We start from the raw sequence: 27,655 nt of genomic DNA on the forward strand, positions 1-27,655 counted from the left end.
TCTATTGGTTAGAATAGAGGAGAGGAGACATCTCCATTGGTTAGAATAGAGGAGAGGAGACGTCTCTATTGGTTAGAATAAAGGAGAGGAGACATCTCTATGGGTTAGAATAAAGGAGAGGAGATGTCTCTATTGGTTAGAATAAAGGAGAGGAGACAGGGAGACATTGGTTAGAATAAAGGAGAGGAGACATCTCTATTGGTTAGAATAGAGGAGAGGAGACATTGGTTAGAATAGAGGGAGACATTGGTTAGAATAGAGGAGAGGAGACATCTCTATTGGTTAGAATAGAGGAGAGGAGACATCTCTATTGGTTAGAATAAAGGAGAGGAGACATCTCTATGGGTTAGAATAGAGGAGAGGAGACATCTCTATTGGTTAGAATAGAGGAGAGGAGACATCTCTATTGGTTAGAATAGAGGAGAGAGGAGACATCTCTATTGGTTAGAATAAAGGAGAGGAGACATCTCTATGGGTTAGAATAGAGGAGAGGAGACATCTCTATTGGTTAGAATAAAGGAGAGGAGACATCTCTATGGGTTAGAATAGAGGAGAGGAGACATCTCTATTGGTTAGAATAGAGGAGAGGAGACATCTCTATTGGTTAGAATAGAGGAGAGGAGACATCTCTATTGGTTAGAATAAAGGAGAGGAGACATCTCTATGGGTTAGAATAGAGAAGAGGAGACATCTCTATTGGTTAGAATAGAGGAGAGGAGACGTCTCTATTGGTTAGAATAGAGGAGAGGAGACATCTATTGGTTAGAATAGAGGAGAGGTGACATCTCTATTGGTTAGAATAGAGGAGAGGAGACATCTCTATTGGTTAGAATAGAGGAGAGGAGACATCTCTATTGGTTAGAATAGAGGAGAGGAGACATCTCCATTGGTTAGAATAGAGGAGAGGAGACATCTCTATTGGTTAGAATAAAGGAGAGGAGACATCTCTATTGGTTAGAATAGAGGAGAGGAGACATCTCTATGGGTTAGAATAAAGGAGAGGAGACATCTCTATTGGTTAGAATAGAGGAGAGGAGACATCTCTATTGGTTAGAATAGAGGAGACATCTCTATTGGTTAGAATAGAGGAGAGGAGACGTCTCTATTGGTTAGAATAGAGGAGAGGAGACATCTATTGGTTAGAATAGAGGAGAGGAGACATCTATTGGTTAGAATAGAGGAGAGGAGACATCTCTATTGGTTAGAATAGAGGAGAGGAGACATCTCTATGGGTTAGAATAAAGGAGAGACAGGGAGACATCTCTATTGGTTAGAATAGAGGAGAGGTGACATCTCTATTGGTTAGAATAAAGGAGAGACAGGGAGACATTGGTTAGAATCCCTTGTAGCTGTTGGTTTAAAAGTTGTGTTGCGGTGGTGTGTGTTGTTGGCAACTGACGTCATTCTAAATTTGCGTCTGAATGATAAAGTTGACCCTGGATGGAAGTAACTGCTTCAGAACAGAGAATTCAGTACTTTATTTTACAGTTTCCAATGGTATTTACCTGGTAATTACTAGGAAATGATGCAGTAACACAGAATTCAACACAATTACTTTCTGAAATAAATGTAATAGCTACCTACATAGTCAAGTATGAGATATAAGTACTATTTTACTTTGGGCCTCATCCTGTCCTCCTGTGTTCCAACAGTGTGACATGATCAATGTATAGTTTAATGAACAATCAATAACCTGTTATTCTGCATTTACATTCCACTGAATGATCCTTTTCAGGTCTGTTCCAATTCAATCTCTTTTCACATAGTGCAAGAACTGTCACAAGGCGAAGTGAATCATACGACTCTTATCTACTGTAATTCTGTCTCAATAAATATTCTCTTATTACAGTCTTTGTAAAAGAGATTATATACAACGATCTCATCAACAATCAGGACATTTCATAGAAAAACAATACAAAGTGGATGAATTATTACGGTTGCCAGACATCACGAAGAGAAGCATCGACACACATGTCATTGGACACTGGCTGGCCTGCCAGAGGAACTACAGTATGAGGTCTTCTTCCTCACTCACACCTCCGGTAGAAGTTGAAGTGGTAGTCTGTGAACAGCGCCCCCACGAAGCCACGGTCGGTATTGCAGTCTGCCTGGCCCTGGATGGAGATAGACCAACATTGTCTATTACATTGACAAGTGACGGCTCTAACAGTGGAGATACTGTACAAGTCCTCAAAGATGGAAGGCAAGCGTGAGGAGGCGAGATCAGGTGGAACCATTCTAGCCAATGACAGGGTAGATAGGCCTTAGAGATAGAGTTCTCGTCTCTGTATCTGTGCCATTTTAGCTTCTGCGCCAGCATGGGCAGCATCTCCATTTTAATGTAGTCAATTTTCTTCTTCTTCACTATTGTTCAGTTTCCAATACCAGTGTGAGACGAGAGCATTACGGGGAGACGAGAGCATTACGGGGAGACGATGAGACGAGAGCATTACGATGAGACGAGAGCATTACGGGGAGACGAGAGCATTACGGGGAGACGAGAGCATTACGGGGAGACGAGAGCATTACGGGGAGACGAGAGCATTACGGGGAGACGAGAGCATTACGGGGAGACGAGAGCATTACGGGGAGACGAGAGCATTACGATGAGACGAGAGCATTACGGGGAGACGAGAGCATCAGGGGGAGACAAGAGCATTACGATGAGACGAGAGCATTACGGGGAGACGAGAGCATTACGGGGAGACGAGAGCATTACGGGGAGACGAGAGCATTACGGGGAGACGAGAGCATTACGGGGAGACGAGAGCATTACGGGGAGACGAGAGCATTACGGAGAGACGAGAGCATTACGGGGAGACGAGAGCATTACGGGGAGACGAGAGCATTACGGGGAGACGAGAGCATTACGGGGAGACGAGAGCATTACGGGGAGACGAGAGCATTACGGGGAGACGAGAGCATTACGGGGAGACGAGAGCATTACGGGGAGACGAGAGCATTACGGGGAGACGAGAGCATTACGGGGAGATGAGAGCATTACGGGGAGACGATGAGACGAGAGCATTACGATGAGACGAGAGCATTACGGGGAGACGAGAGCATTACGGGGAGACGAGAGCATTACGGGGAGACGAGAGCATTACGGGGAGACGAGAGCATTACGGGGAGACGAGAGCATTACGGGGAGACGAGAGCATTACGGGAGACGAGAGCATTACGGGGAGGAGAGACGGGGAGACGATGAGACGGGAGGGAGACGAGAGCATTACGGGGAGACGAGAGCATTACGGGGAGACGAGAGCATTACGGGGAGACGAGAGCATACGGGGAGACGAGCATTACGGGGAGACGAGAGCATCACGGGGAGACGAGAGCATCAGGGGAGACGAGAGCATTACGGGGAGACGAGAGCATTACGGGGAGACGAGAGCATTACGGGGAGACGAGAGCATTACGGGAGACGAGAGCATTACGGGGAGACGAGAGCATTACGGGGAGACGAGAGCATTACGGGGAGACGAGAGCATTACGGAGAGACGAGAGCATTACGGAGAGACGAGAGCATTACGGGGAGACGAGAGCATTACGGGGAGACGAGAGCATTACGGGGAGACGAGAGCATTACGGGGAGACGAGAGCATTACGGGGAGGGGAGATTACGATGAGAGAGCATTACGGGAGACGAGAGCATTACGGGGAGAGAGCGGGGAGACGAGAGCATTACGGGAGGAGACGGGGAGAGAGCATTACGGGGAGACGAGAGCATTACGGGGAGACGAGAGCATTACGGGGAGACGAGAGCATTACGGGGAGACGAGAGCATTACGGGGAGACGAGAGCATTACGGGGAGACGAGAGCATTACGGGGAGACGAGAGCATTACGGGGGAGACGAGAGCATTACGGGAGACGAGAGCATCACGGGGAGACGAGAGCATTAGGGGGAGACGAGAGCATTACGGGGAGACGAGAGCATTACGGGGAGACGAGCATTACGGGGAGCATTACGGGGAGACGAGAGCATTACGGGGAGACGAGAGCATTACGGGGAGACGAGAGCATTACGGGGAGACGAGAGCATTACGGGGAGACGAGAGCATTGGTCACAGAGCACTTGGTCCTGTGTGGCTCAGTTGGTAGAGCATGGCGCTTGTAACGCCAGGGTAGTGGGTTCGATCCCCGGGACCACCCATACGTAGAATGTATGCACACATGACTGTAAGTCGCTTTGGATAAAAGCGTCTGCTAAATGGCATATATTATTATTACGGGGAGACGAGAGCATTACGGGGAGAGGAGAGCATTACGGGGAGACGAGAGCATTACGGGAGACGAGAGCATTACGGGGAGACGAGAGCATTACGGGGGGAGACATTACGGGGGAGACGAGAGCATTACGGGGAGACGAGAGCATTGATGGGGAGACGAGAGCATTACGGGGAGACGAGAGCATTACGGGGAGACGAGAGCATTACGGGGAGACGAGAGCATTACGGGGAGACGAGAGCATTACGGGGAGACGAGAGCATTACGGGGAGACGAGAGCATTGGTCACAGAGCACTTGGTCCTGTGTAGCTCAGGGAGAGCATGGCATTAACGCCAGGGAGGTTCGATCCCCGGGACCACCCATACGTAGAATGTATGCACACATGACTGTAAGTCGCTTTGGATAAAAGCGTCTGCTAAATGGCATATATTATTATTACGGGGAGACGAGAGCATTACGGGGAGACGAGAGCATTACGGGGAGACGAGAGCATTACGGGGAGACGAGAGCATTACGGGGAGACGAGAGCATTACGATGAGACGGGGAGACGAGAGCATTACGGGGAGACGAGAGCATTACGGGGAGACGAGAGCATTACGGGGAGACGAGAGCATTACGGGAGACGAGAGCATTACGGGAGACGAGAGCATTACGGGAGACGAGAGCATTACGAGGAGACGAGAGCATCACGGGGAGACGAGAGCATCAGGGGGAGACGAGAGCATTACGGGGAGACGAGAGCATTACGGGGAGACGAGAGCATTACGGGGAGATGAGAGCATTACGGGGAGACGAGAGCATTACGGGGAGACGAGAGCATTACGGGGAGACGAGAGCATTACGGGGAGACGAGAGCATTACGATGAGACGAGAGCATTACGAGGAGACGAGAGCATTACGGGGAGACGAGAGCATTACGATGAGATGGGGAGACGAGAGCATTACGGGGAGACGAGAGCATTACGGGGAGACGAGAGCATTACGGGGAGACGAGAGCATTACGGGGAGACGAGAGCATTACGGGGAGACGAGAGCATTACGGGGAGACGAGAGCATTACGGGGAGACGAGAGCATTACGGTGGGTTGAGTAAATGGAGGGGGTGGTTATCATACTAATGTTATCATACTAATGTTTAACAACTCTATTAGATTGTGGTTATCAGATCATGTCGTTTTCCCCCCACAACATACAACACGTAGTAGTTGTGAGGCTACTGGGACAGTGTCGTTTTGACATTGATATTTTAGGAAAGGACACATTGGAGAAATCTTTTAGTTCTTACAGCCACTGCTGAGCGGAAGTGGTAGGAGCTCCTGTAGAATCGAGACACTGGCAGAGGCCATTCATGGACGTAGCCCTGGAGAGAACAAGAGAAAAACACTTTCAACCTTTACACTCTCTTACTTTCTTACTTACTTTGTTCACTTTTTATCACACAAACACCAGAGAGTTTACAATTATCAAACAGAGAGCAACCACAGTATAGTGTTGTCTGTGGATGCCATACCTGTGTATTTATGAAATTGTATTCTTCGTTGGTTTGATCGTGGTCCATCAAGGCGGAGCATTTAAACATCTCATCATTATGACACAGGTGGACAACCAGCAGCTCTGTGGTACTGCGTCAGAGGAGAGGAGACACCTAGTGGTCATTTACGGTACTTACAACAAACCCACAGTGCAAGTACCAAGTGCTCTGTGACCATTTGTAATTAGTGTGAACAACAATGAGAGAATGTGCCTCATGCAACTCTGTCTTAGTAGAGGCCTTCATCTCCTCATATAGAACAGGAAGTCCTGCCACACTGGGGTCCAATGTCTGATTCAGACAAAGCTTCAAGTCCTTCTGTAGCTCAGTTGGTAGAGCATGGCGCTTGTAACGCCAGGGTAGTGGGTTCGATCCCCGGGACCACCCATACGTAGAATGTATGCACACATGACTGTAAGTCGCTTTGGATAAAAGCGTCTGCTAAATGGCATATATATTTATTATATAAGTCTTGATTCAATCCCTAGCTGCTGAAGGTCTGCGGTAGTATGGTGTGATTGACATTTAAAGGTAATTTCCCATTGAGATGACATACGCAGCAACTACGTGACTGCAGTCTCCGCAAATGCCCGGAAACATTGCCTTTAAATTCTAAATCGCAACCTACTGCACTAAGGCTTAAATGGAGCCCTTAGACTCACAAGCTCCCGCTAGTCCCCCCCCCGTGCATGGACTCTGAATGTCTGGGAGGAATCAGACCATCATCAGCCCCGGATTTAAAACAACCTCTTAGAAACTATCCCCTGCTCCTTCCAGAGTCCACAGTCAATGCCAACCTGTCACCACCACAGTGGGAAGACAAGTCCTATTGAATTATTCAAGTGGAAAACAAAGTGGAGACAAGAGGAAGCATGTCTCATGTCCTGGTCACTCACTTCATCTGGACAGTGACACGCATGTTGGTGGGGACGAACTTGCTGATAGGAATTTGGAAGGAGTAGTTTCCTGACCTGAATGGAAACAGATCAACATAGAGGTGAAGTATACCGTCGGTTTGGCAGCCTGAATCTACATCTATTACAGGAGTTCAAACGGACTGAATTACGTACCCGCAGCTTCCCCTCTCACAGTACCGAGAGTCAATGATCTGTTCGTTTTCTTTGATGAAAAAAGACTTTATTGTTGTGTTTGTCCCTGAAAATAGAACAACAATCTGATGTCAAACTCTAAAGTATTGTGAAATAAAGTCAGAAAATAACAGAAAATTTGGATTAAGCATTAAAATGTGTGTTCAAACGTATGTGATAGAATTTGACTTACAATCTCCGCCACCTTTGATTTCTTCATTGAATTTGTCTTCCCCTTTATCTGAGAAGGCAGAATTGGAACCACGAGAAGAAGTGAGATTACTGCCCGTCACAAGCAGCACAATGCCAACACTTTATAGAGCATCAGAATTACGTCTCATTCAAGGTCAGCAACATGTAGGTTTTACGTCAACATAAGCAAGCATGAAGAAAGAGATACAGTGGAGAATGCTGTTGGTAAATGAAGACCGGGAGGAGACAGCACACCTGCTAGAGAGGGCCAGGTAGTGGGAAGACAGGGAGTAGACAGCTCACCTGCTATAGAGGACCAGGTAGTGGGAAGACAGGAGGAGACAGCTCACCTGCTAGAGAGGACCAGGTAGTGGGAGATACAGGGAGTAGACAGCTCACCTGCTTGAGATGGCCAGGTAGTGGGAGATACAGGGAGTAGACAGCTCACCTGCTTGAGAGGGCCAGGTAGTGGGAGATACAGGGAGGAGACAGCTCACCTGGTAGAGAGGACCAGGTAGTGGGAAGACAGGGAGTAGACAGCTCACCTGCTAGAGAGGACCAGGTAGTGGGAAGACAGGGAGTAGACAGCTCACCTGCTAGAGAGGACCAGGTAGTGGGAGATACAGGGAGTAGACAGCTCACCTGCTAGAGAGGACCAGGTAGTGGGAGATACAGGGAGTAGACAGCTCACCTGCTATAGAGGACCAGGTAGTGGGAGATACAGGGAGTAGACAGCTCACCTGCTAGAGAGGACCAGGTAGTGGGAAGACAGGGAGTAGACAGCTCACCTGCTAGAGAGGACCAGGTAGTGGGAGATACAGGGAGTAGACAGCTCACCTGCTAGAGAGGACCAGGTAGTGGGAAGACAGGGAGTAGACAGCTCACCTGCTAGAGAGGACCAGGTAGTGGGAGATACAGGGAGTAGACAGCTCACCTGCTAGAGAGGACCAGGTAGTGGGAGATACAGGGAGTAGACAGCTCACCTGCTAGAGAGGACCAGGTAGTGGGAAGACAGGGAGTAGACAGCTCACCTGCTAGAGAGGACCAGGTAGTGGGAAGACAGGGAGTAGACAGCTCACCTGCTAGAGAGGGCCAGGTAGTGGGAGATACAGGGAGGAGACAGCTCACCTGCTAGAGAGGACCAGGTAGTGGGAAGACAGGGAGTAGACAGCTCACCTGCTAGAGAGGGCCAGGTAGTGGGAGATACAGGGAGGAGACAGCTCACCTGCTAGAGAGGACCAGGTAGTGGGAAGACAGGGAGTAGACAGCTCACCTGCTAGAGAGGGCCAGGTAGTGGGAGATACAGGGAGTAGACAGCTCACCTGCTAGAGAGGACCAGGTAGTGGGAAGACAGGGAGTAGACAGCTCACCTGCTAGAGAGGACCAGGTAGTGGGAAGACAGGGAGTAGACAGCTCACCTGCTATAGAGGACCAGGTAGTGGGAGATACAGGGAGTAGACAGCTCACCTGCTAGAGAGGACCAGGTAGTGGGAGATACAGGGAGTAGACAGCTCACCTGCTAGAGAGGACCAGGTAGTGGGAAGACAGGGAGTAGACAGCTCACCTGCTAGAGAGGACCAGGTAGTGGGAAGACAGGGAGTAGACAGCTCACCTGCTAGAGAGGGCCAGGTAGTGGGAGATACAGGGAGGAGACAGCTCACCTGCTAGAGAGGACCAGGTAGTGGGAAGACAGGGAGTAGACAGCTCACCTGCTAGAGAGGGCCAGGTAGTGGGAGATACAGGGAGGAGACAGCTCACCTGCTAGAGAGGACCAGGTAGTGGGAAGACAGGGAGTAGACAGCTCACCTGCTAGAGAGGGCCAGGTAGTGGGAGATACAGGGAGTAGACAGCTCACCTGCTAGAGAGGACCAGGTAGTGGGAAGACAGGGAGTAGACAGCTCACCTGCTAGAGAGGACCAGGTAGTGGGAAGACAGGGAGTAGACAGCTCACCTGCTAGAGAGGGCCAGGTAGTGGGAGATACAGGAGTAGACAGCTCACCTGCTAGAGAGGACCAGGTAGTGGGAAGACAGGGAGTAGACAGCTCACCTGCTAGAGAGGACCAGGTAGTGGGAAGACAGGGAGGAGACAGCTCACCTGCTAGAGAGGACCAGGTAGTGGGAAGACAGGGAGAGACAGCTCACCTGCTAGAGAGGACCAGAGGGCCAGGTAGTGGGAGATGGGACAGGGAGGAGACAGCTCACCTGCTAGAGAGGACCAGGTAGTGGGAAGACAGGGAGTAGACAGCTCACCTGCTAGAGAGGGCCAGGTAGTGGGAGATACAGGGAGTAGACAGCTCACCTGCTAGAGAGGACCAGGTAGTGGGAAGACAGGGAGTAGACAGCTCACCTGCTAGAGAGGGCCAGGTAGTGGGAGATACAGGGAGGAGACAGCTCACCTGCTAGAGAGGACCAGGTAGTGGGAGATACAGGGAGTAGACAGCTCACCTGCTACAGAAGGCCCGGTAGTGGGAGATACAGGGAGTAGACAGCTCACCTGCTAGAGAGGACCAGGTAGTGGGAAGACAGGGAGTAGACAGCTCACCTGCTAGAGAGGACCAGGTAGTGGGAGATACAGGGAGTAGACAGCTCACCTGCTAGAGAGGACCAGGTAGTGGGAGATACAGGGAGGAGACAGCTCACCTGCTAGAGAGGACCAGGTAGTGGGAGATACAGGGAGTAGACAGCTCACCTGCTAGAGAGGACCAGGTAGTGGGAGATACAGGGAGTAGACAGCTCACCTGCTACAGAAGGCCCGGTAGTGGGAGATACAGGGAGTAGACAGCTCACCTGCTACAGAAGGCCCGGTAGTGGGAGATACAGGGAGGAGACAGCTCACCTGCTACAGAAGGCCCGGTAGTGGGAGATACAGGGAGGAGACAGCTCACCTGCTACAGAAGGCCCGGTAGTGGGAGATAGAGTGGAGGAGAGGAGGACAGGAGAGATGGTGCTGGTATTATCCATGGAGGCTGTAGTGGGGCAGCAGAACACTTCTTCACAGTAGATCAGGCTACAGAAGTCCACATCAGGGGTCCACGGGACAGGGGTGGTTGTTGGGTTTACTAATAAATAAACAAACAAACAAACGTCCATTTCCACATAAAGGACTCATGACAGACAGCAATACTTTTACCACCTCTTTGTACAATAGAATTGAATGAGACGTCACAATGTCACTACGATGAGACACCACAACGTCACTACGATGAGACACCACAACGTCACCACGATGAGACACCACAACGTCACCACGATGAGACACCACAACGTCACCACGATGAGACACCACAACGTCACCACGATGAGACACCACAACGTTACTACGATGAGACGTCACAACGTCACTACAATGAGACATCACAACGTTACCACGATGAGACATCACAACGTCACTACGATGAGACACCACAACGTTACTACGATGAGACATCACAACGTTACTACGATGAGACATCACAACGTTACTGTGATGAAAGTAGAACTATATAAAGAGCATTTATGGGTTGTTTACCTGAGGTAGTCCTGACTGTTGTGGTGTAGAGAGGTTGTTTACCTAAGGTAGTACTGACTGTTGTTTACCTAAGGTAGTACTGACTGTTGTTTACCTAAGGTAGTACTGACTGTTGTGGTGTAGAGAGGTTGTTTACCTAAGGTAGTACTGACTGTTGTGATGTAGAGAGGATGTTTACCTAAGGTAGTACTGACTGTTGTGGTGTAGAGAGGATGTTTACCTAAGGTAGTACTGACTGTTGTGGTGTAGAGAGGATGTTTACCTAAGGTAGTACTGACTGCTGTGGTGTAGAGAGGTTGTTTACCTGAGGTAGTACTGACTGTTGTTTACCTAAGGTAGTACTGACTGTTGTGGTGTAGAGAGGTTGTTTACCTAAGGTAGTACTGACTGTTGTGGTGTAGAGAGGATGTTTACCTAAGGTAGTACTGACTGTTGTGGTGTAGAGGTTGTTTACCTAAGGTAGTACTGACTGTTGTTTACCTAAGGTAGTCCTGCCTGTTGTGGTGTAGAGAGGTTGTTTACCTAAGGTAGTCCTGACTGTTGTGGTGTAGAGAGGTTGTTTACCTGAGGTAGTCCTGACTGTTGTGGTGTAGAGAGGTTGTTTACCTAAGGTAGTCCTGACTGTTGTGGTGTAGAGAGGTTGTTTACCTGAGGTAGTCCTGACTGTTGTGGTGTAGAGAGGTTGTTTACCTAAGGTAGTCCTGACTGTTGTGGTGTAGAGAGGTTGTTTACCTAAGGTAGTACTGACTGTTGTGGTGTAGAGAGGTTGTTTACCTGAGGTAGTCCTGACTGTTGTGGTGTAGAGAGGTTGTTTACCTAAGGTAGTCCTGACTGTTGTGGTGTAGAGAGGTTGTTTACCTAAGGTAGTCCTGACTGTTGTGGTGTAGAGAGGTTGTTTACCTAAGGTAGTCCTGACTGTTGTGGTGTAGGGAGGTTGTTTACCTAAGGTAGTACTGACTGTTGTGGTGTAGAGAGGATGTTTACTTAAGGTAGTACTGACTGTTGTGGTGTAGAGAGGTTGTTTACCTAAGGTAGTCCTGACTGTTGTGGTGTAGGGAGGTTGTTTACCTAAGGTAGTACTGACTGTTGTGGTGTAGAGAGGATGTTTACCTAAGGTAGTACTGACTGTTGTGGTGTAGAGAGGATGTTTACCTAAGGTAGTACTGACTGTTGTGGTGTAGAGAGGTTGTTTACCTAAGGTAGTACAGACTGTTGTTTACCTAAGGTAGTACTGACTGTTGTGGTGTAGAGAGGTTGTTTACCTAAGGTAGTACTGACTGTTGTGGTGTAGAGAGGATGTTTACTTAAGGTAGTACTGACTGTTGTGGTGTAGAGAGGTTGTTTACCTAAGGTAGTACTGACTGTTGTTTACCTAAGGTAGTCCTGCCTGTTGTGGTGTAGAAAGGTTGTTTACCTAAGGTAGTCCTGACTGTTGTGGTGTAGAGAGGTTGTTTACCTAAGGTAGTCCTGACTGTTGTGGTGTAGAGAGGTTGTTTACCTGAGGTAGTCCTGACTGTTGTGGTGTAGAGAGGTTGTTTACCTAAGGTAGTCCTGACTGTTGTGGTGTAGAGAGTTTGTTTACCTAAGGTAGTCCTGACTGTTGTGGTGTAGGGAGGTTGTTTACCTAAGGTAGTCCTGACTGTTGTGGTGTAGAGAGGTTGTTTACCTGAGGTAGTCCTGACTGTTGTGGTGTAGAGAGGTTGTTTACCTGAGGTAGTCCTGACTGTTGTGGTGTAGAGAGGTTGTTTACCTGAGGTAGTCCTGACTGTTGTGGTGTAGAGAGGTTGTTTACCTGAGGTAGTCCTGACTGTTGTGGTGTAGAGAGGTTGTTTACCTAAGGTAGTCCTGACTGTTGTGGTGTAGAGGGGTTGTTTACCTGAGGTAGTCCTGACTGTTGTGGTGTAGAGAGGTTGTTTACCTAAGGTAGTCCTGACTGTTGTGGTGTAGAGAGGTTGTTTACCTAAGGTAGTCCTGACTGTTGTGGTGTAGGGAGGTTGTTTACCTAAGGTAGTCCTGACTGTTGTGGTGTAGAGAGGTTGTTTACCTAAGGTAGTCCTGACTGTTGTGGTGTAGAGAGGTTGTTTACCTAAGGTAGTACTGACTGTTGTGGTGTAGAGAGGTTGTTTACCTAAGGTAGTCCTGACTGTTGTGGTGTAGAGAGGTTGTTTACCTAAGGTAGTCCTGACTGTTGTGGTGTAGAGAGGTTGTTTACCTAAGGTAGTCCTGACTGTTGTGGTGTAGAGAGGTTGTTTACCTAAGGTAGTACTGACTGTTGTGGTGTAGAGAGGTTGTTTACCTGAGGTAGTCCTGACTGTTGTGGTGTAGAGAGGTTGTTTACCTAAGGTAGTCCTGACTGTTGTGGTGTAGAGAGGTTGTTTACCTAAGGTAGTCCTGACTGTTGTGGTGTAGAGAGGTTGTTTACCTAAGGTAGTACTGACTGTTGTGGTGTAGAGAGGTTGTTTACCTGAGGTAGTCCTGACTGTTGTGGTGTGTTGTGTAGTCCTGACTGTTGTTGTAGAGAGGTTGTTTACCTAAGGTAGTCCTGACTGTTGTGGTGTAGGGAGGTTGTTTACCTAAGGTAGTCCTGACTGTTGTGGTGTAGGAGGTTGTTTACCTAAGGTAGTCCTGACTGTTGTGGTGTAGAGAGGTTGTTTACCTAAGGTAGTCCTGACTGTTGTGGTGTAGAGAGGTTGTTTACCTCAGGTAGTCCTGACTGTTGTGGTGTAGAGAGGTTGTTTACCTAAGGTAGTCCTGATTGTTGTGGTGTAGAGAGGTTGTTTACCTGAGGTAGTACTGACTGTTGTTTACCTGAGGTAGTCCTGACTGTTGTGGTGTAGAGAGGTTGTTTACCTAAGGTAGTCCTGACTGTTGTGGTGTAGAGAGGTTGTTTACCTGAGGTAGTACTGACTGTTGTGGTGTAGAGAGGTTGTTTACCTGAGGTAGTACTGACTGTTGTGGTGTAGAGAGGTTGTTTACCTGAGGTAGTACTGACTGTTGTGGTGTAGAGAGGTTGTTTACCTGAGGTAGTACTGACTGTTGTGGTGTAGAGAGGTTGTTTACCTGAGGTAGTACTGACTGTTGTGGTGTAGAGAGGTTGTTTACCTTAGGTAGTCCTGACTGTTGTGGTGTAGAGAGGTTGTTTACCTGAGGTAGTACTGACTGTTGTGGTGTAGAGAGGTTGTTTACCTGAGGTAGTACTGACTGTTGTTTACCTGAGGTAGTCCTGACTGTTGTGGTGTAGAGAGGTTGTTTACCTAAGGTAGTACTGACTGTTGTGGTGTAGAGAGGTTGTTTACCTAAGGTAGTACTGACTGTTGTGGTGTAGAGAGGTTGTTTACCTAAGGTAGTACTGACTGTTGTGGTGTAGAGAGGATGCACAGTAGTCTCGTTGCTGCAAATAAATAAAAACATGATATGACCTTTGAAATGAATTTCACATTCCCATTCTGGATAGCATTTGGCACAGATACAGTTTGAGTCTCAGTAGTATTCTTGGCACCGTATTCTTGGCAGATAAAGGCTGGCGGCAAATGTAGTTGGTGACGCCAGATCAGTGGTGTATCTTACTTGTTTCCAGGAAGCAGCATGCCGGCGTCGTCTCTCAGAGTCAGCATGTAGAGAGCTGTGATGGCAATAGAACTGTGGAAGAGACATAGGGTTGTCATAACCCTTCATAACACATTCATAAACATTACATAAGAAAAACAAACCATGGTCAGGCCCAGACCAGGGGACTTACAATACAGGTACATCAACAACAACAAAACTTAGAGTCGATTTATGAAAAGGAATAGTAAACTTCTATATTCTAAACTCTCCAATGCTTTTATACAGTCATGTCCCACCCCATCTGATCTGATAGTCAACCTTTTCTCACATTTTCATTTCTCTGATACAGTTATCAGAATAGATAAAGCTTTATGCATTCAACATTATATTATGTTCAGGGAGAGGTAACTGCCAAAATAATGGAAACACTTGATTAAATGAGGGATACAAAGTATATTGAAAACAGTCACTTCCACACAGGTGTGGTTCCTGAGTTTATTAAGTAATTAACATCCTGGCCTTCTTAAGGGTTATTATTTATATTATCATGCTTAAGGGTTATTATTTATATTACCATGTCTAAGGGTTATTATTTATATTACCACGTCTAAGGGTTATTATTTATATTATCATGCTTAATGGTTATTATTTATATTACCATGCCTAAGGGTTATTATTTATATTACCATGTCTAAGGGTTATTATTTATATTATCATGCTTAATGCTTATTATTTATATTATCATGCTTAAGGGTTATTATTTATATTATATTATCATGCTTAAGGGTTATTATTTATATTATATTATCATGCTTAATGGTTATTATTTATATTATATTATCATGCTTAAGGGTTATTATTTATATTATCATGCTTAAGGGTTATTATTTATATTATATTATCATGCTTAAGGGTTATTATTTATATTATCATGCTTAAGGGTTATTATTTATATTATCATGCTTAAGGGTTATTATTTATATTATCATGCTTAAGGGTTATTATTTATATTATATTATCATGCTTAAGGGTTATTATTTATATTATCATGCTTAAGGGTTATTATTTATATTATCATGCTTAAGGGTTATTATTTATATTGTATTATCATGCTTAAGGGTTATTATTTATATTATCATGCTTAAGGGGTATTATTTATATTATCATGCTTAAGGGTTATTATTTATATTATCATGCTTAAGGGTTATTATTTATATTGTATTATCATGCTTAAGGGTTATTATTTATATTATCATGCTTAAGGGTTATTATTTATATTATCATGCTTAAGGGTTATTATTTATATTATCATGCTTAAGGGTTATTATTTATATTATCATGCTTAAGGGTTATTATTTATATTATATTATCATGCTTAAGGGTTATTATTTATATTATCATGCTTAAGGGTTATTATTTATATTATCATGCTTAAGGGTTATTATTTATATTATATTATCATGCTTAAGGGTTATTATTTATATTGTATTATCATGCTTAAGGGTTATTATTTATATTATATTATCATGCTTAAGGGTTATTATTTATATTTTGTATTATCATGCTTAATGGTTATTATTTATATTATATTATCATGCTTAAGGGTTATTATTTATATTATATTATCATGCTTAAGGGTTATTATTTATATTATATTATCATGCTTAATGGTTATTATTTATATTATATTATCATGCTTATGTTAAGGGTTATTATTTATATTATCATGTTATTATTTATATTATCTTAAGGGTTATTATTTATATTATCATGCTTAAGGGTTATTATTTATATTATATTATCATGCTTAAGGGTTATTATTTATATTATCATGCTTAAGGGTTATTATTTATATTATCATGCTTAAGGGTTATTATTTATATTATATTATCATGCTTAAGGGTTATTATTTATATTATCATGCTTAAGGGTTATTATTTATTTATATTATCATGCTTAAGGGTTATTATTTATATTATCATGCTTAAGGGTTATTATTTATATTATATTATCATGCTTAAGGGTTATTATTTTATTATATTATCATTAAGGGTTATTATTTATATTATCATGCTTAAGGGTTATTATTTATATTATATTATCATGCTTAAGGGTTATTATTTATATTATATTATCATGCTTAAGGGTTATTATTTATATTATATTATCATGCTTAAGGGTTATTATTTATATTATATTATCATGCTTAAGGGTTATTATTTATATTATATTATCATGCTTAAGGGTTATTATTTATATTATATTATCATGCTTAAGGGTTATTATTTATATTATATTATCATGCTTAAGGGTTATTATTTATATTATCATGCTTAAGGGTTATTATTTATATTATATTATCATGCTTAAGGGTTATTATTTATATTATATTATCATGCTTAAGGGTTATTATTTATATTATCATGCTTAAGGGTTATTATTTATATTATCATGCTTAAGGGTTATTATTTATATTATCATGCTTAAGGGTTATTATTTATATTATCATGCTTAAGGGTTATTATTTATATTATCATGCTTAAGGGTTATTATTTATATTATCATGCTTAAGGGTTATTATTTATATTATATTATCATGCTTAAGGGTTATTATTTATATTATCATGCTTAAGGGTTATTATTTATATTATATTACCATGCTTAAGGGTTATTATTTATATTATCATTTATTATTTATATTATCATGCTTAAGGGTTATTATTTATATTATATTATCATGCTTAAGGGTTATTATTTATATTATCATGCTTAAGGGTTATTATTTATATTATCATGCTTAAGGGTTATTATTTATATTATCATGCTTAAGGGTTATTATTTATATTATATTATCATGCTTAAGGGTTATTATTTATATTATATTATCATGCTTAAGGGTTATTATTTATATTATCATGCTTAAGGGTTATTATTTATATTATATTATCATGCTTAAGGGTTATTATTTATATTATATGCTTAAGGGTTATATTTATATTATCATGCTTAAGGGTTATTATTATTTATATTATCATGCTTAAGGGTTATTATTTATATTATCATGCTTAAGGGTTATTATTTATATTATCATGCTTAAGGGTTATTATTTATATTATCATGCTTAAGGGTTATTATTTATATTATATTATCATGCTTAAGGGTTATTATTTATATTATCATGCTTAAGGGTTATTATTTATATTATCATGCTTAAGGGTTATTATTTATATTATATTATCATGCTTAAGGGTTATTATTTATATTGTATTATCATGCTTAAGGGTTATTATTTATATTATATTATCATGCTTAAGGGTTATTATTTATATTGTATTATCATGCTTAATGGTTATTATTTATATTATATTATCATGCTTAAGGGTTATTATTTATATTATATTATCATGCTTAAGGGTTATTATTTATATTATATTATCATGCTTAATGGTTATTATTTATATTATATTATCATGCTTAAGGGTTATTATTTATATTATCATGCTTAAGGGTTATTATTTATATTATATTTAGGGTTATTATTTATATTATCATGCTTAAGGGTTATTATTTATATTATCATGCTTAAGGGTTATTATTTATATTATCATGCTTAAGGGTTATTATTTATATTATATTATCATGCTTAAGGGTTATTATTTATATTATCATGCTTAAGGGTTATTATTTATATTATCATGCTTAAGGGTTATTATTTATATTATATTATCATGCTTAAGGGTTATTATTTATATTATCATGCTTAAGGGTTATTATTTATATTATCATGCTTAAGGGTTATTATTTATATTATATTATCATGCTTAAGGGTTATTATTTATATTATATTATCATGCTTAAGGGTTATTATTTATATTATCATGCTTAAGGGTTATTATTTATATTATATTATCATGCTTAAGGGTTATTATTTATATTATCATGCTTAAGGGTTATTATTTATATTATCATGCTTAAGGGTTATTATTTATATTATCATGCTTAAGGGTTATTATTTATATTATCATGCTTAAGGGTTATTATTTATATTATCATGCTTAAGGGTTATTATTTATATTATATTATCATGCTTAAGGGTTATTATTTATATTATATTATCATGCTTAAGGGTTATTATTTATATTATCATGCTTAAGGGTTATTATTTATATTATATTATCATGCTTAAGGGTTATTATTTATATTATCATGCTTAAGGGTTATTATTTATATTACCGTGCTTAAGGGTTATTATTTATATTATATTATCATGCTTAAGGGTTATTATTTATATTACCATGCTTAGGGACATTATTTTGGCCATTATTTAGGTTTCCATGGCTATGATGATGACAAGGCCCAGATCCACAGGGGTCGAGTGGTCACAGAATGGTTTGATGAGCATGAAGACAAAGTAAACCATATGCCATGGCCGACTCTGTCACCAGGGTGTGTGTGTGTGTGTGTGTGTCACCAGATCTCAACCCAATTGAACATTTATAGATTCTGAAGCGGCGCCTGAAACCACAGTCAACAAAACACCAAATGATGAATTGTCTGGTGGAATAATGGTGTCACATCCCTCCAATAGGGTTCCAGACACGTGTAGAATCGATGTCACGGTGCATTGATGCTGTTCTGGCTGGTGGAGACCCAACGCCCCTAGTAAAACACTTCATGTTTCCTTTACTTTGGCAGTTACCTGTATATTGCAGTGCTTCAATATCCAGAGGTATTTTCTAACAAAGCAGTCATACTTTTAGTTTCAATATGAAAGTAACATGAACATCTGCTCCTCGGTTGTAACAGGAAGTCTTACCAGAAAGCCATTGTTGCTACCAGAATGATCACGCTGACTTGGACAAACTTGTGTTTTAAGCAGCGGTGGAACTTTGCCTACAAGAGAATCAATATGAATATGAATGGTTTTAGTTTAGTTTGATTCAGACTTGCTGTACTCCTGTTCTTATACAAGTATACAGTGTTTCTGCAGTTCTCCCTCACCTTGACAGATTTGAGAGGTGTTGGCTTCTGTGGTGGTGGAACACTGCTGTGTCTGTTTATTTTCCTGTGTGACACAACACATATATTATCAACACAACACATATATTATCAACACAATACATATATTATCAACACAACACATATATTATCAACACAACACATATATTATCAACACAACACATATATTATCAACACAGCACGTTAAATAATGACAGTTGAAACACAGCATGTTAAATAATGACAGTTGAAACACAGCACGTTAAATAATGACAGTTGAAACACAACAAGTTAAATAATGACAGTTGAAACACGAAACAAGTTAAATAATGACAGTTGAAACACGAAACACGTTAAATAATGACAGTTGAAACACGTTAAATAATGACAGTTGAAACACGTTAAATAATGACAGTTGAAACACGAAACACGTTAAATAATGACAGTTGAAACACGTTAAATAATGACAGTTGAAACACGTTAAATAATGACAGTTGAAACACGTTAAATAATGACAGTTGAAACACGTTAAATAATGACAGTTGAAACACGTTAAATAATGACAGTTGAAACACGTTAAATAATGACAGTTGAAACACGTTAAATAATGACAGTTGAAACACGTTAAATAATGACAGTTGAAACACGTTAAATAATGACAGTTGAAACACGTTAAATAATGACAGTTGAAACACAACACGTTAAATAATGACAGTTGAAACACAACACGTTAAATAATGACAGTTGAAACACAACACGTTAAATAATGACAGTTGAAACACGTTAAATAATGACAGTTGAAACACGTTAAATAATGACAGTTGAAACACGTTAAATAATGACAGTTGAAACACAACACGTTAAATAATGACAGTTGAAACACAACACGTTAAATAATGACAGTTGAAACACAACACGTTAAATAATGACAGTTGAAACACGTTAAATAATGACAGTTGAAACACGTTAAATAATGACAGTTGAAACACGTTAAATAATGACAGTTGAAACACGTTAAATAATGACAGTTGAAGCACGTTAAATAATGACAGTTGAAACACGTTAAATAATGACAGTTGAAACACGTTAAATAATGACAGTTGAAACACGTTAAATAATGACAGTTGAAACACGTTAAATAATGACAGTTGAAACACGTTAAATAATGACAGTTGAAACACGTTAAATAATGACAGTTGAAACACGTTAAATAAAGACAGTTGAAACACGTTAAATAAAGACAGTTGAAACACGTTAAATAATGACAGTTGAAACACGTTAAATAATGACAGTTGAAACACGTTAAATAATGACAGTTGAAACATGTTAAATAATGACAGTTGAAACACGTTAAATAATGACAGTTGAAACACAACACGTTAAATAATGACAGTTGAAACACAGCACGTTAAATAATGACAGTTGAAACACGTTAAATAATGACAGTTGAAACACGTTAAATAATGACAGTTGAAACACGAAACACGTTAAATAATGACAGTTGAAACACGTTAAATAATGACAGTTGAAACACATTAAATAATGACAGTTGAAACACGTTAAATAATGACAGTTGAAACACGTTAAATAATGACAGTTGAAACACGTTAAATAATGACAGTTGAAACACGTTAAATAATAACAGTTGAAACACGTTAAATAATGACAGTTGAAACACAACACGTTAAATAATGACAGTTGAAACACGTTAAATAATGACAGTTGAAACACGTTAAATAATGACAGTTGAAACACGAAACACGTTAAATAATGACAGTTGAAACACGTTAAATAATGACAGTTGAAACATGTTAAATAATGACAGTTGAAACACGTTAAATAATGACAGTTGAAACACAACACGTTAAATAATGACAGTTGAAACACAGCACGTTAAATAATGACAGTTGAAACACGTTAAATAATGACAGTTGAAACACGTTAAATAATGACAGTTGAAACACGAAACACGTTAAATAATGACAGTTGAAACACGTTAAATAATGACAGTTGAAACACGTTAAATAATGACAGTTGAAACACGTTAAATAATGACAGTTGAAAGTTGAAACAGTTGTTAAATAATAACAGTTGAAACACGTTAAATAATGACAGTTGAAACACAACACGTTAAATAATGACAGTTGAAACACGTTAAATAATGACAGTTGAAACAGGTTAAATAATGACAGTTGAAACACGTTAAATAATGACAGTTGAAACACGTTAAATAATAACAGTTGAAACACGTTAAATAATGACAGTTGAAACACAATAATGACAGTTAAATAATGACAGTTGAAACACGTTAAATAATGACAGTTGAAACACGTTAAATAATGACAGTTGAAACACGTTAAATAATGACAGTTGAAACACGAAACACGTTAAATAATGACAGTTGAAACACGTTAAATAATGACAGTTGAAACACGTTAAATAATGACAGTTGAAACACATTAAATAATGACAGTTGAAACACGTTAAATAATGACAGTTGAAACACGTTAAATAATGACAGTTGAAACACGTTAAATAATGACAGTTGAAACACGTTAAATAATGACAGTTGAAACACGTTAAATAATGACAGTTGAAACACGTTAAATAATGACAGTTGAAACACGTTAAATAATGACAGTTGAAACACGTTAAATAATGACAGTTGAAACACGTTAAATAATGACAGTTGAAACACGTTAAATAATGACAGTTGAAACACGTTAAATAATGACAGTTGAAACACGTTAAATAATGACAGTTGAAACACGTTAAATAAAGACAGTTGAAACACGTTAAATAATGACAGTTGAAACACGTTAAATAATGACAGTTGAAACACGTTAAATAATGACAGTTGAAACACGTTAAATAATGACAGTTGAAACATGTTAAATAATGACAGTTGAAACACGTTAAATAATGACAGTTGAAACACAACACGTTAAATAATGACAGTTGAAACACAACACGTTAAATAATGACAGTTGAAACACGTTAAATAATGACAGTTGAAACACAACACATTAAATAATGACAGTTGAAACACAACACGTTAAATAATGACAGTTGAAACACAACACGTTAAATAATGACAGTTGAAACACGTTAAATAATGACAGTTGAAACACGTTAAATAATGACAGTTGAAACACAACACGTTAAATAATGACAGTTGAAACACAACACGTTAAATAATGACAGTTGAAACACGTTAAATAATGACAGTTGAAACACAACACGTTAAATAATGACAGTTGAAACACAACACGTTAAATAATGACAGTTGAAACACAACACGTTAAATAATGACAGTTGAAACACGTTAAATAATGACAGTTGAAACACGTTAAATAATGACAGTTGAAACACGTTAAATAATGACAGTTGAAACACAACACGTTAAATAATGACAGTTGAAACACGTTAAATAATGACAGTTGAAACACGTTAAATAATGACAGTTGAAACACGTTAAATAATGACAGTTGAAACACGTTAAATAATGACAGTTGAAACACGTTAAATAATGACAGTTGAAACACGTTAAATAATGACAGTTGAAACACGTTAAATAATGACAGTTGAAACACGTTAAATAATGACAGTTGAAACACGTTAAATAAAGACAGTTGAAACACGTTAAATAAAGACAGTTGAAACACGTTAAATAATGACAGTTGAAACACGTTAAATAATGACAGTTGAAACACGTTAAATAATGACAGTTGAAACACGTTAAATAATGACAGTTGAAACACGTTAAATAATGACAGTTGAAACACAACACGTTAAATAATGACAGTTGAAACACAGCACGTTAAATAATGACAGTTGAAACACGTTAAATAATGACAGTTGAAACACGTTAAATAATGACAGTTGAAACACGTTAAATAATGACAGTTGAAACACGTTAAATAATGACAGTTGAAACACGTTAAATAATGACAGTTGAAACACAACACGTTAAATAATGACAGTTGAAACACGTTAAATAATGACAGTTGAAACACGTTAAATAATGACAGTTGAAACACGTTAAATAATGACAGTTGAAACACAACACGTTAAATAATGACAGTTGAAACACAACACGTTAAATAATGACAGTTGAAACACGTTAAATAATGACAGTTGAAACATGTTAAATAATGACAGTTGAAACATGTTAAATAATGACAGTTGAAACACGTTAAATAAAGACAGTTGAAACACGTTAAATAAAGACAGTTGAAACACGTTAAATAAAGACAGTTGAAACACGTTAAATAATGACAGTTGAAACACGTTAAATAATGACAGTTGAAACACGTTAAATAATGACAGTTGAAACACGTTAAATAATGACAGTTGAAACACGTTAAATAATGACAGTTGAAACACGTTAAATAATGACAGTTTAAAATGTATTAGGAAACCAAAGAACGTTGAGCATTCCCTATCCAGTCCATTACAAGTATAAACTCAGTCCCTCCAAAAGGAGAGATTCCTAAGCTACAATAAAGTGGAGATATTTGACAGTACAGGAGGCACAATGCAGAAGCCGTAGGGCTGTTATAGTTGAGCTGAGGAAGTGTTGATGGTCCCCATGAGAGTGACCCTGGTCATAAAGACAGACACACAACACATCCAGAGGTCAACCATCCTCAGTACAGCCCCACCGTCTCATACACACCAGGCTGTATCACAACCGGCCGTGATTGGGAGTCCCATAGGGCGGCGCACAATTGGCCCAGCGTCGTCCGGGTTTGGCCAGTGTTGGCTGTCATTGTAAATAAGAATTTGTTCTTAACTGACTTGCCTAGTAATATAAAGGTTCAATAAAATTGATTTTTTTTTAAACACAGCAGGGATCTGAAAAGTGTCCCTGAGTACCTGACTAAACCGACTGACTGAATGTACTAAAACAAATGTTTTTATGTTGGGTGAAAATCTCTCAATGTCTCCAAATTATTTTGAAAACTGAAAGAGAACTTGTAGGCAATAGGCCATTGAGAAATAGCACCCCCTGGTGGCACTGTGACATTACCCTTTAGTGCTGCTGTTAGCAGGGTTTCTGCTGTTAGCAGGGCTGCCCATGTCCTTTAGCTTGGCTGACCGTGTGTTCCACCCCTCCAGCTCCTGAATCCTGTTCTCCAGGTTGTCAGTCACCTTGCACAGCTGCTTCACAGCCCCTACATTCTCCATGAAGATCTGCTCCTATGGGGGACAAATATCATAGAAATGGTACAGTATTTTGTTCTTCAAAGTAAAACTTTATTTTTATTTTTTATTGAACCTTTATTTAACTTGGCAACTCAGTTAAGAACAAATTCATATTTACAATGACGGCCCACCAGGGAACAGTGGGTTAACTGCCTTGTTCAGGGGCACAAAGACAGATTTTTACCTTGTCAGCTCGGGGATTCGATCCAGCAACCTTTTGGTTACTGGCCCACCGCTCTAACCGCTAGGCTACCCTGCCTCTAACCGCTAGGCTACCCTGCCTCTAACCGCTAGGCTACCCTGCCTCTAACCGCTAGGCTACCCTGCCTCTAACCGCTAGGCTACCCTGCCTCTAACCGCTAGGCTACCCTGCCTCTAACCGCTAGGCTACCCTGCCTCTAACCGCTAGGCCACCCTGCCTCTAACCGCTAGGCCACCCTGCCTCTAACCGCTAGGCCACCCTGCCTCTAACCGCTAGGCCACTCTGCCTCTAACCGCTTGGCTACCTGCCTCTAACCGCTAGGCCACCCTGTCTCTAACCGCTAGGCCACCCTGTCTCTATCCGCTAGGCTACCCTGCCTCTAACCGCTAGGCCACCCTTCCTCTAACCGCTAGGCCACCCTGCCTCTAACCGCTAGGCCACCCTGCCTCTAACCGCTAGGCCACCCTGCCTCTAACCGCTAGGCCACCCTGCCTCTAACCACTAGGCCACCCTGCCTCTAACCACTAGGCCACCCTGCCTCTAACCACTAGGCCACCCTGCCTCTAACCACTAGGCCACCCTGCCTCTAACCACTAGGCTACCTGCCTCTAACCACTAGGCTACCTGCCTCTAACCACTAGGCTACCTGCCTCTAACCACTAGGCTACCCTGCCTCTAACCACTAGGCTACCCTGCCTCTAACCACTAGGCTACCTGCCTCTAACCACTAGGCCACCCTGCCTCTAACCACTAGGCCACCCTGCCTCTAACCACTAGGCCACCCTGCCTCTAACCACTAGGCCACCCTGCCTCTAACCACTAGGCCACCCTGCCTCTAACCACTAGGCCTCCCTGCCTCTAACCACTAGGCTACCCTGCCTCTAACCACTAGGCTACCCTGCCTCTAACCACTAGGCTACCCTGCCTCTAACCACTAGGCTACCCTGCCTCTAACCACTAGGCCACCCTGCCTCTAACCACTAGGCCTCCCTGCCTCTAACCACTAGGCCACCCTGCCTCTAACCACTAGGCTACCTGCCTCTAACCACTAGGCTACCCTGCCTGTAACCACTAGGCTACCTGCCTCTAACCACTAGGCTACCCTGCCTCTAACCACTAGGCCTCCCTGCCTCTAACCACTAGGCCACCCTGCCTCTAACCACTAGGCTACCTGCCTCTAACCACTAAGCCACCCTGCCTCTAACCACTAAGCCACCCTGCCTCTAACCACTAGGCTACCCTGCCTCTATCCACTAGGCTACCTGCCTCTATCCACTAGGCTACCTGCCTCTAACCACTAAGCCACCCTGCCTCTAACCACTAGGCCACCCTGCCTCTAACCACTAGGCTACCTGCCTCTAACCACTAGGCTACCCTGCCTCTAACCACTAGGCTACCTGCCTCTAACCACTAGGCTACCTGCCACCCCAAAGTGGGACCATAACTCAGATCTCTTGACAATCCTCATGCTGATTATCACACTGATCATATGTTGTCAGGCCTTAAATCTCATGCGGACGGACACGTACCTTGTCCACCATGAGGAAGTTGCGGATCCTCTCTCCGTCGCTACAGGTGATGTCCCCCACCACTTTGACAGCAGTGGGCAGCAGCTCCTTCACCTCCTGGGCTAGGACGCCCGTTTCATGTATGTGATCGATCCCCATCTCTGAGGCGAACTCAGGCTTGTAGTCATACTCCACAATCCTCATCTGAGATATTCTCTTCAACTGTTCTGTTGAATCCACCTACACAGTTGAAATATTGTCCCGTCAGGTAAGACATCATTCCCTGGGCCACTGTGAAGGCATTTCTATGTTCCTTCCTGTTATTTCACACCAAAACCATTCATTTGATAGCTATTATATAAGAGCATGTGCTGCTTCCTACCTCTTGTATGTTGTGTTTTGCGCGGCGGTCGGAGGGATGCATAACCTGCCCCATGATCTTAGCGTTGCCACAGACCACCAGGGCTTCATCGGGGGTGTCTGTGTTGATGCCCACCCTCCCCTGGCACACCACCGCGTCCGGAGCCTGTCCTCGTTGCCACAACACCTCACTGTCGTTCTCAAACTGGCCCGGGTTCGACGCCTGTAGTGGAGGAACACGGAAGAGTTTAGAGTTCTGGTTACGGTTGGTTCCATTCAGAACACGGTGCATTCTAGAACTAATTGTCCAATGGAATCATGGTAGGAACTACATTTGATTTAATTTTTATATATTCTTTATTTAATCTTAATTTTAGCAAGGATTCTCATGCTTTAGTATGCTTTAGTACTTAGTGCTTGAGTCTCATGCTTTTAAATACTTTAGTACAGGGTTCCCCAACTGGTGTCCTCCGCGCCAAATTTGGCCCCCAGGGTGGTCTCATATGGCCCCTCAAGTTTTCAGAGAGAAAAATAATAAAAATCTGCTCAACAGTTGATGATCCCTGCTTTAGTACTTCTGGTTCAGTACTGACCCTGACTACGATCCTCTCTGACACGAACGCTATCAGCAGGTAACTCTCTTCCCTCACTGTGGCGTACAGACCCACCACCATCAGGAAGTACCTGGTCATAACACAAGGACACATGGAACGACATGTTGAAACTGCTTTCAATGCCGATATTAGTAACACGGCAGTAACACGGCAGTGACACGGCAATGACACGGCAGTGACACGGCAATGACACGCCAGTAACACGGCAGTGACACGGCAGTGACACGGCAATGACACGGCAGTAACACGGCAGTGACACGCCAGTGACACGCCAGTAACACGGCAATGACACGGCAGTAACACGGCAGTAACACGGCAGTGACACGGCAGTAACACGGCAGTGACACGGCAGTGACACGGCAGTGATCACGTCATTGCAGTGACACGGCAGTAACACGGCAGTGACACGGCAGTAACACGGCAGTAACACGGCAGTAACACGGCAGTAACACGGCAATGACACGGCAGTGACACGGCAGTGACACGGCAGTGACACGGCAGTGACACGGCAGTGACACGGCAGTGACACGGCAACAACACGGCAACAACACGGCAGTAACCAACCTCTGGTCAGGGTTGGGTTTACCCGGTTTTCCTCATGTTGTTGGCAGTGGTCTCACTGAAGTGCAGTCTTCCCAGAGTAACTCTAGTGATCTTGTCCCCTGG

The 27,655-nt window shown here is 41.7% G+C and overlaps 1 protein-coding gene across 2 annotated transcripts; it reads right to left on the reverse strand.

Annotated features, from left to right (window-relative positions):
* Positions 1-1,461: 1,461 nt before the first annotated feature.
* On the reverse strand, positions 1,462-27,594 carry LOC124021684 (myelin regulatory factor-like protein). 2 transcript variants are annotated; one of them, XM_046336797.1, is made up of 17 exons: positions 27,554-27,594; positions 26,969-27,059; positions 26,398-26,598; positions 26,037-26,255; positions 24,130-24,299; positions 19,101-19,164; positions 18,916-18,992; positions 14,118-14,189; positions 13,912-13,941; positions 10,687-10,709; positions 9,928-10,101; positions 7,044-7,091; positions 6,833-6,917; positions 6,659-6,733; positions 5,742-5,853; positions 5,517-5,591; positions 1,462-2,114 (listed from the first exon to the last, which is right to left on the reverse strand). In XM_046336797.1, the coding sequence occupies exons 2-17, from the start codon at positions 27,047-27,049 to the stop codon at positions 2,028-2,030; spliced, it is 1,593 nt and encodes a 530-aa protein (XP_046192753.1). In that variant the 5' UTR covers positions 27,050-27,059; positions 27,554-27,594; the 3' UTR covers positions 1,462-2,027. The 2 variants fall into 2 exon arrangements, with proteins under 2 accessions (XP_046192753.1, XP_046192752.1); XM_046336796.1 differs by lacking the exon at positions 10,687-10,709 and having other exon boundaries at positions 13,889-13,941.
* Between the last annotated feature and the right edge of the window lie 61 nt (positions 27,595-27,655).

Source organism: Oncorhynchus gorbuscha, unplaced genomic scaffold, assembly GCF_021184085.1.
Source record: "Oncorhynchus gorbuscha isolate QuinsamMale2020 ecotype Even-year unplaced genomic scaffold, OgorEven_v1.0 Un_scaffold_1161, whole genome shotgun sequence".
In the NCBI taxonomy this organism is placed as follows: Eukaryota; Metazoa; Chordata; class Actinopteri; order Salmoniformes; family Salmonidae; genus Oncorhynchus; species Oncorhynchus gorbuscha.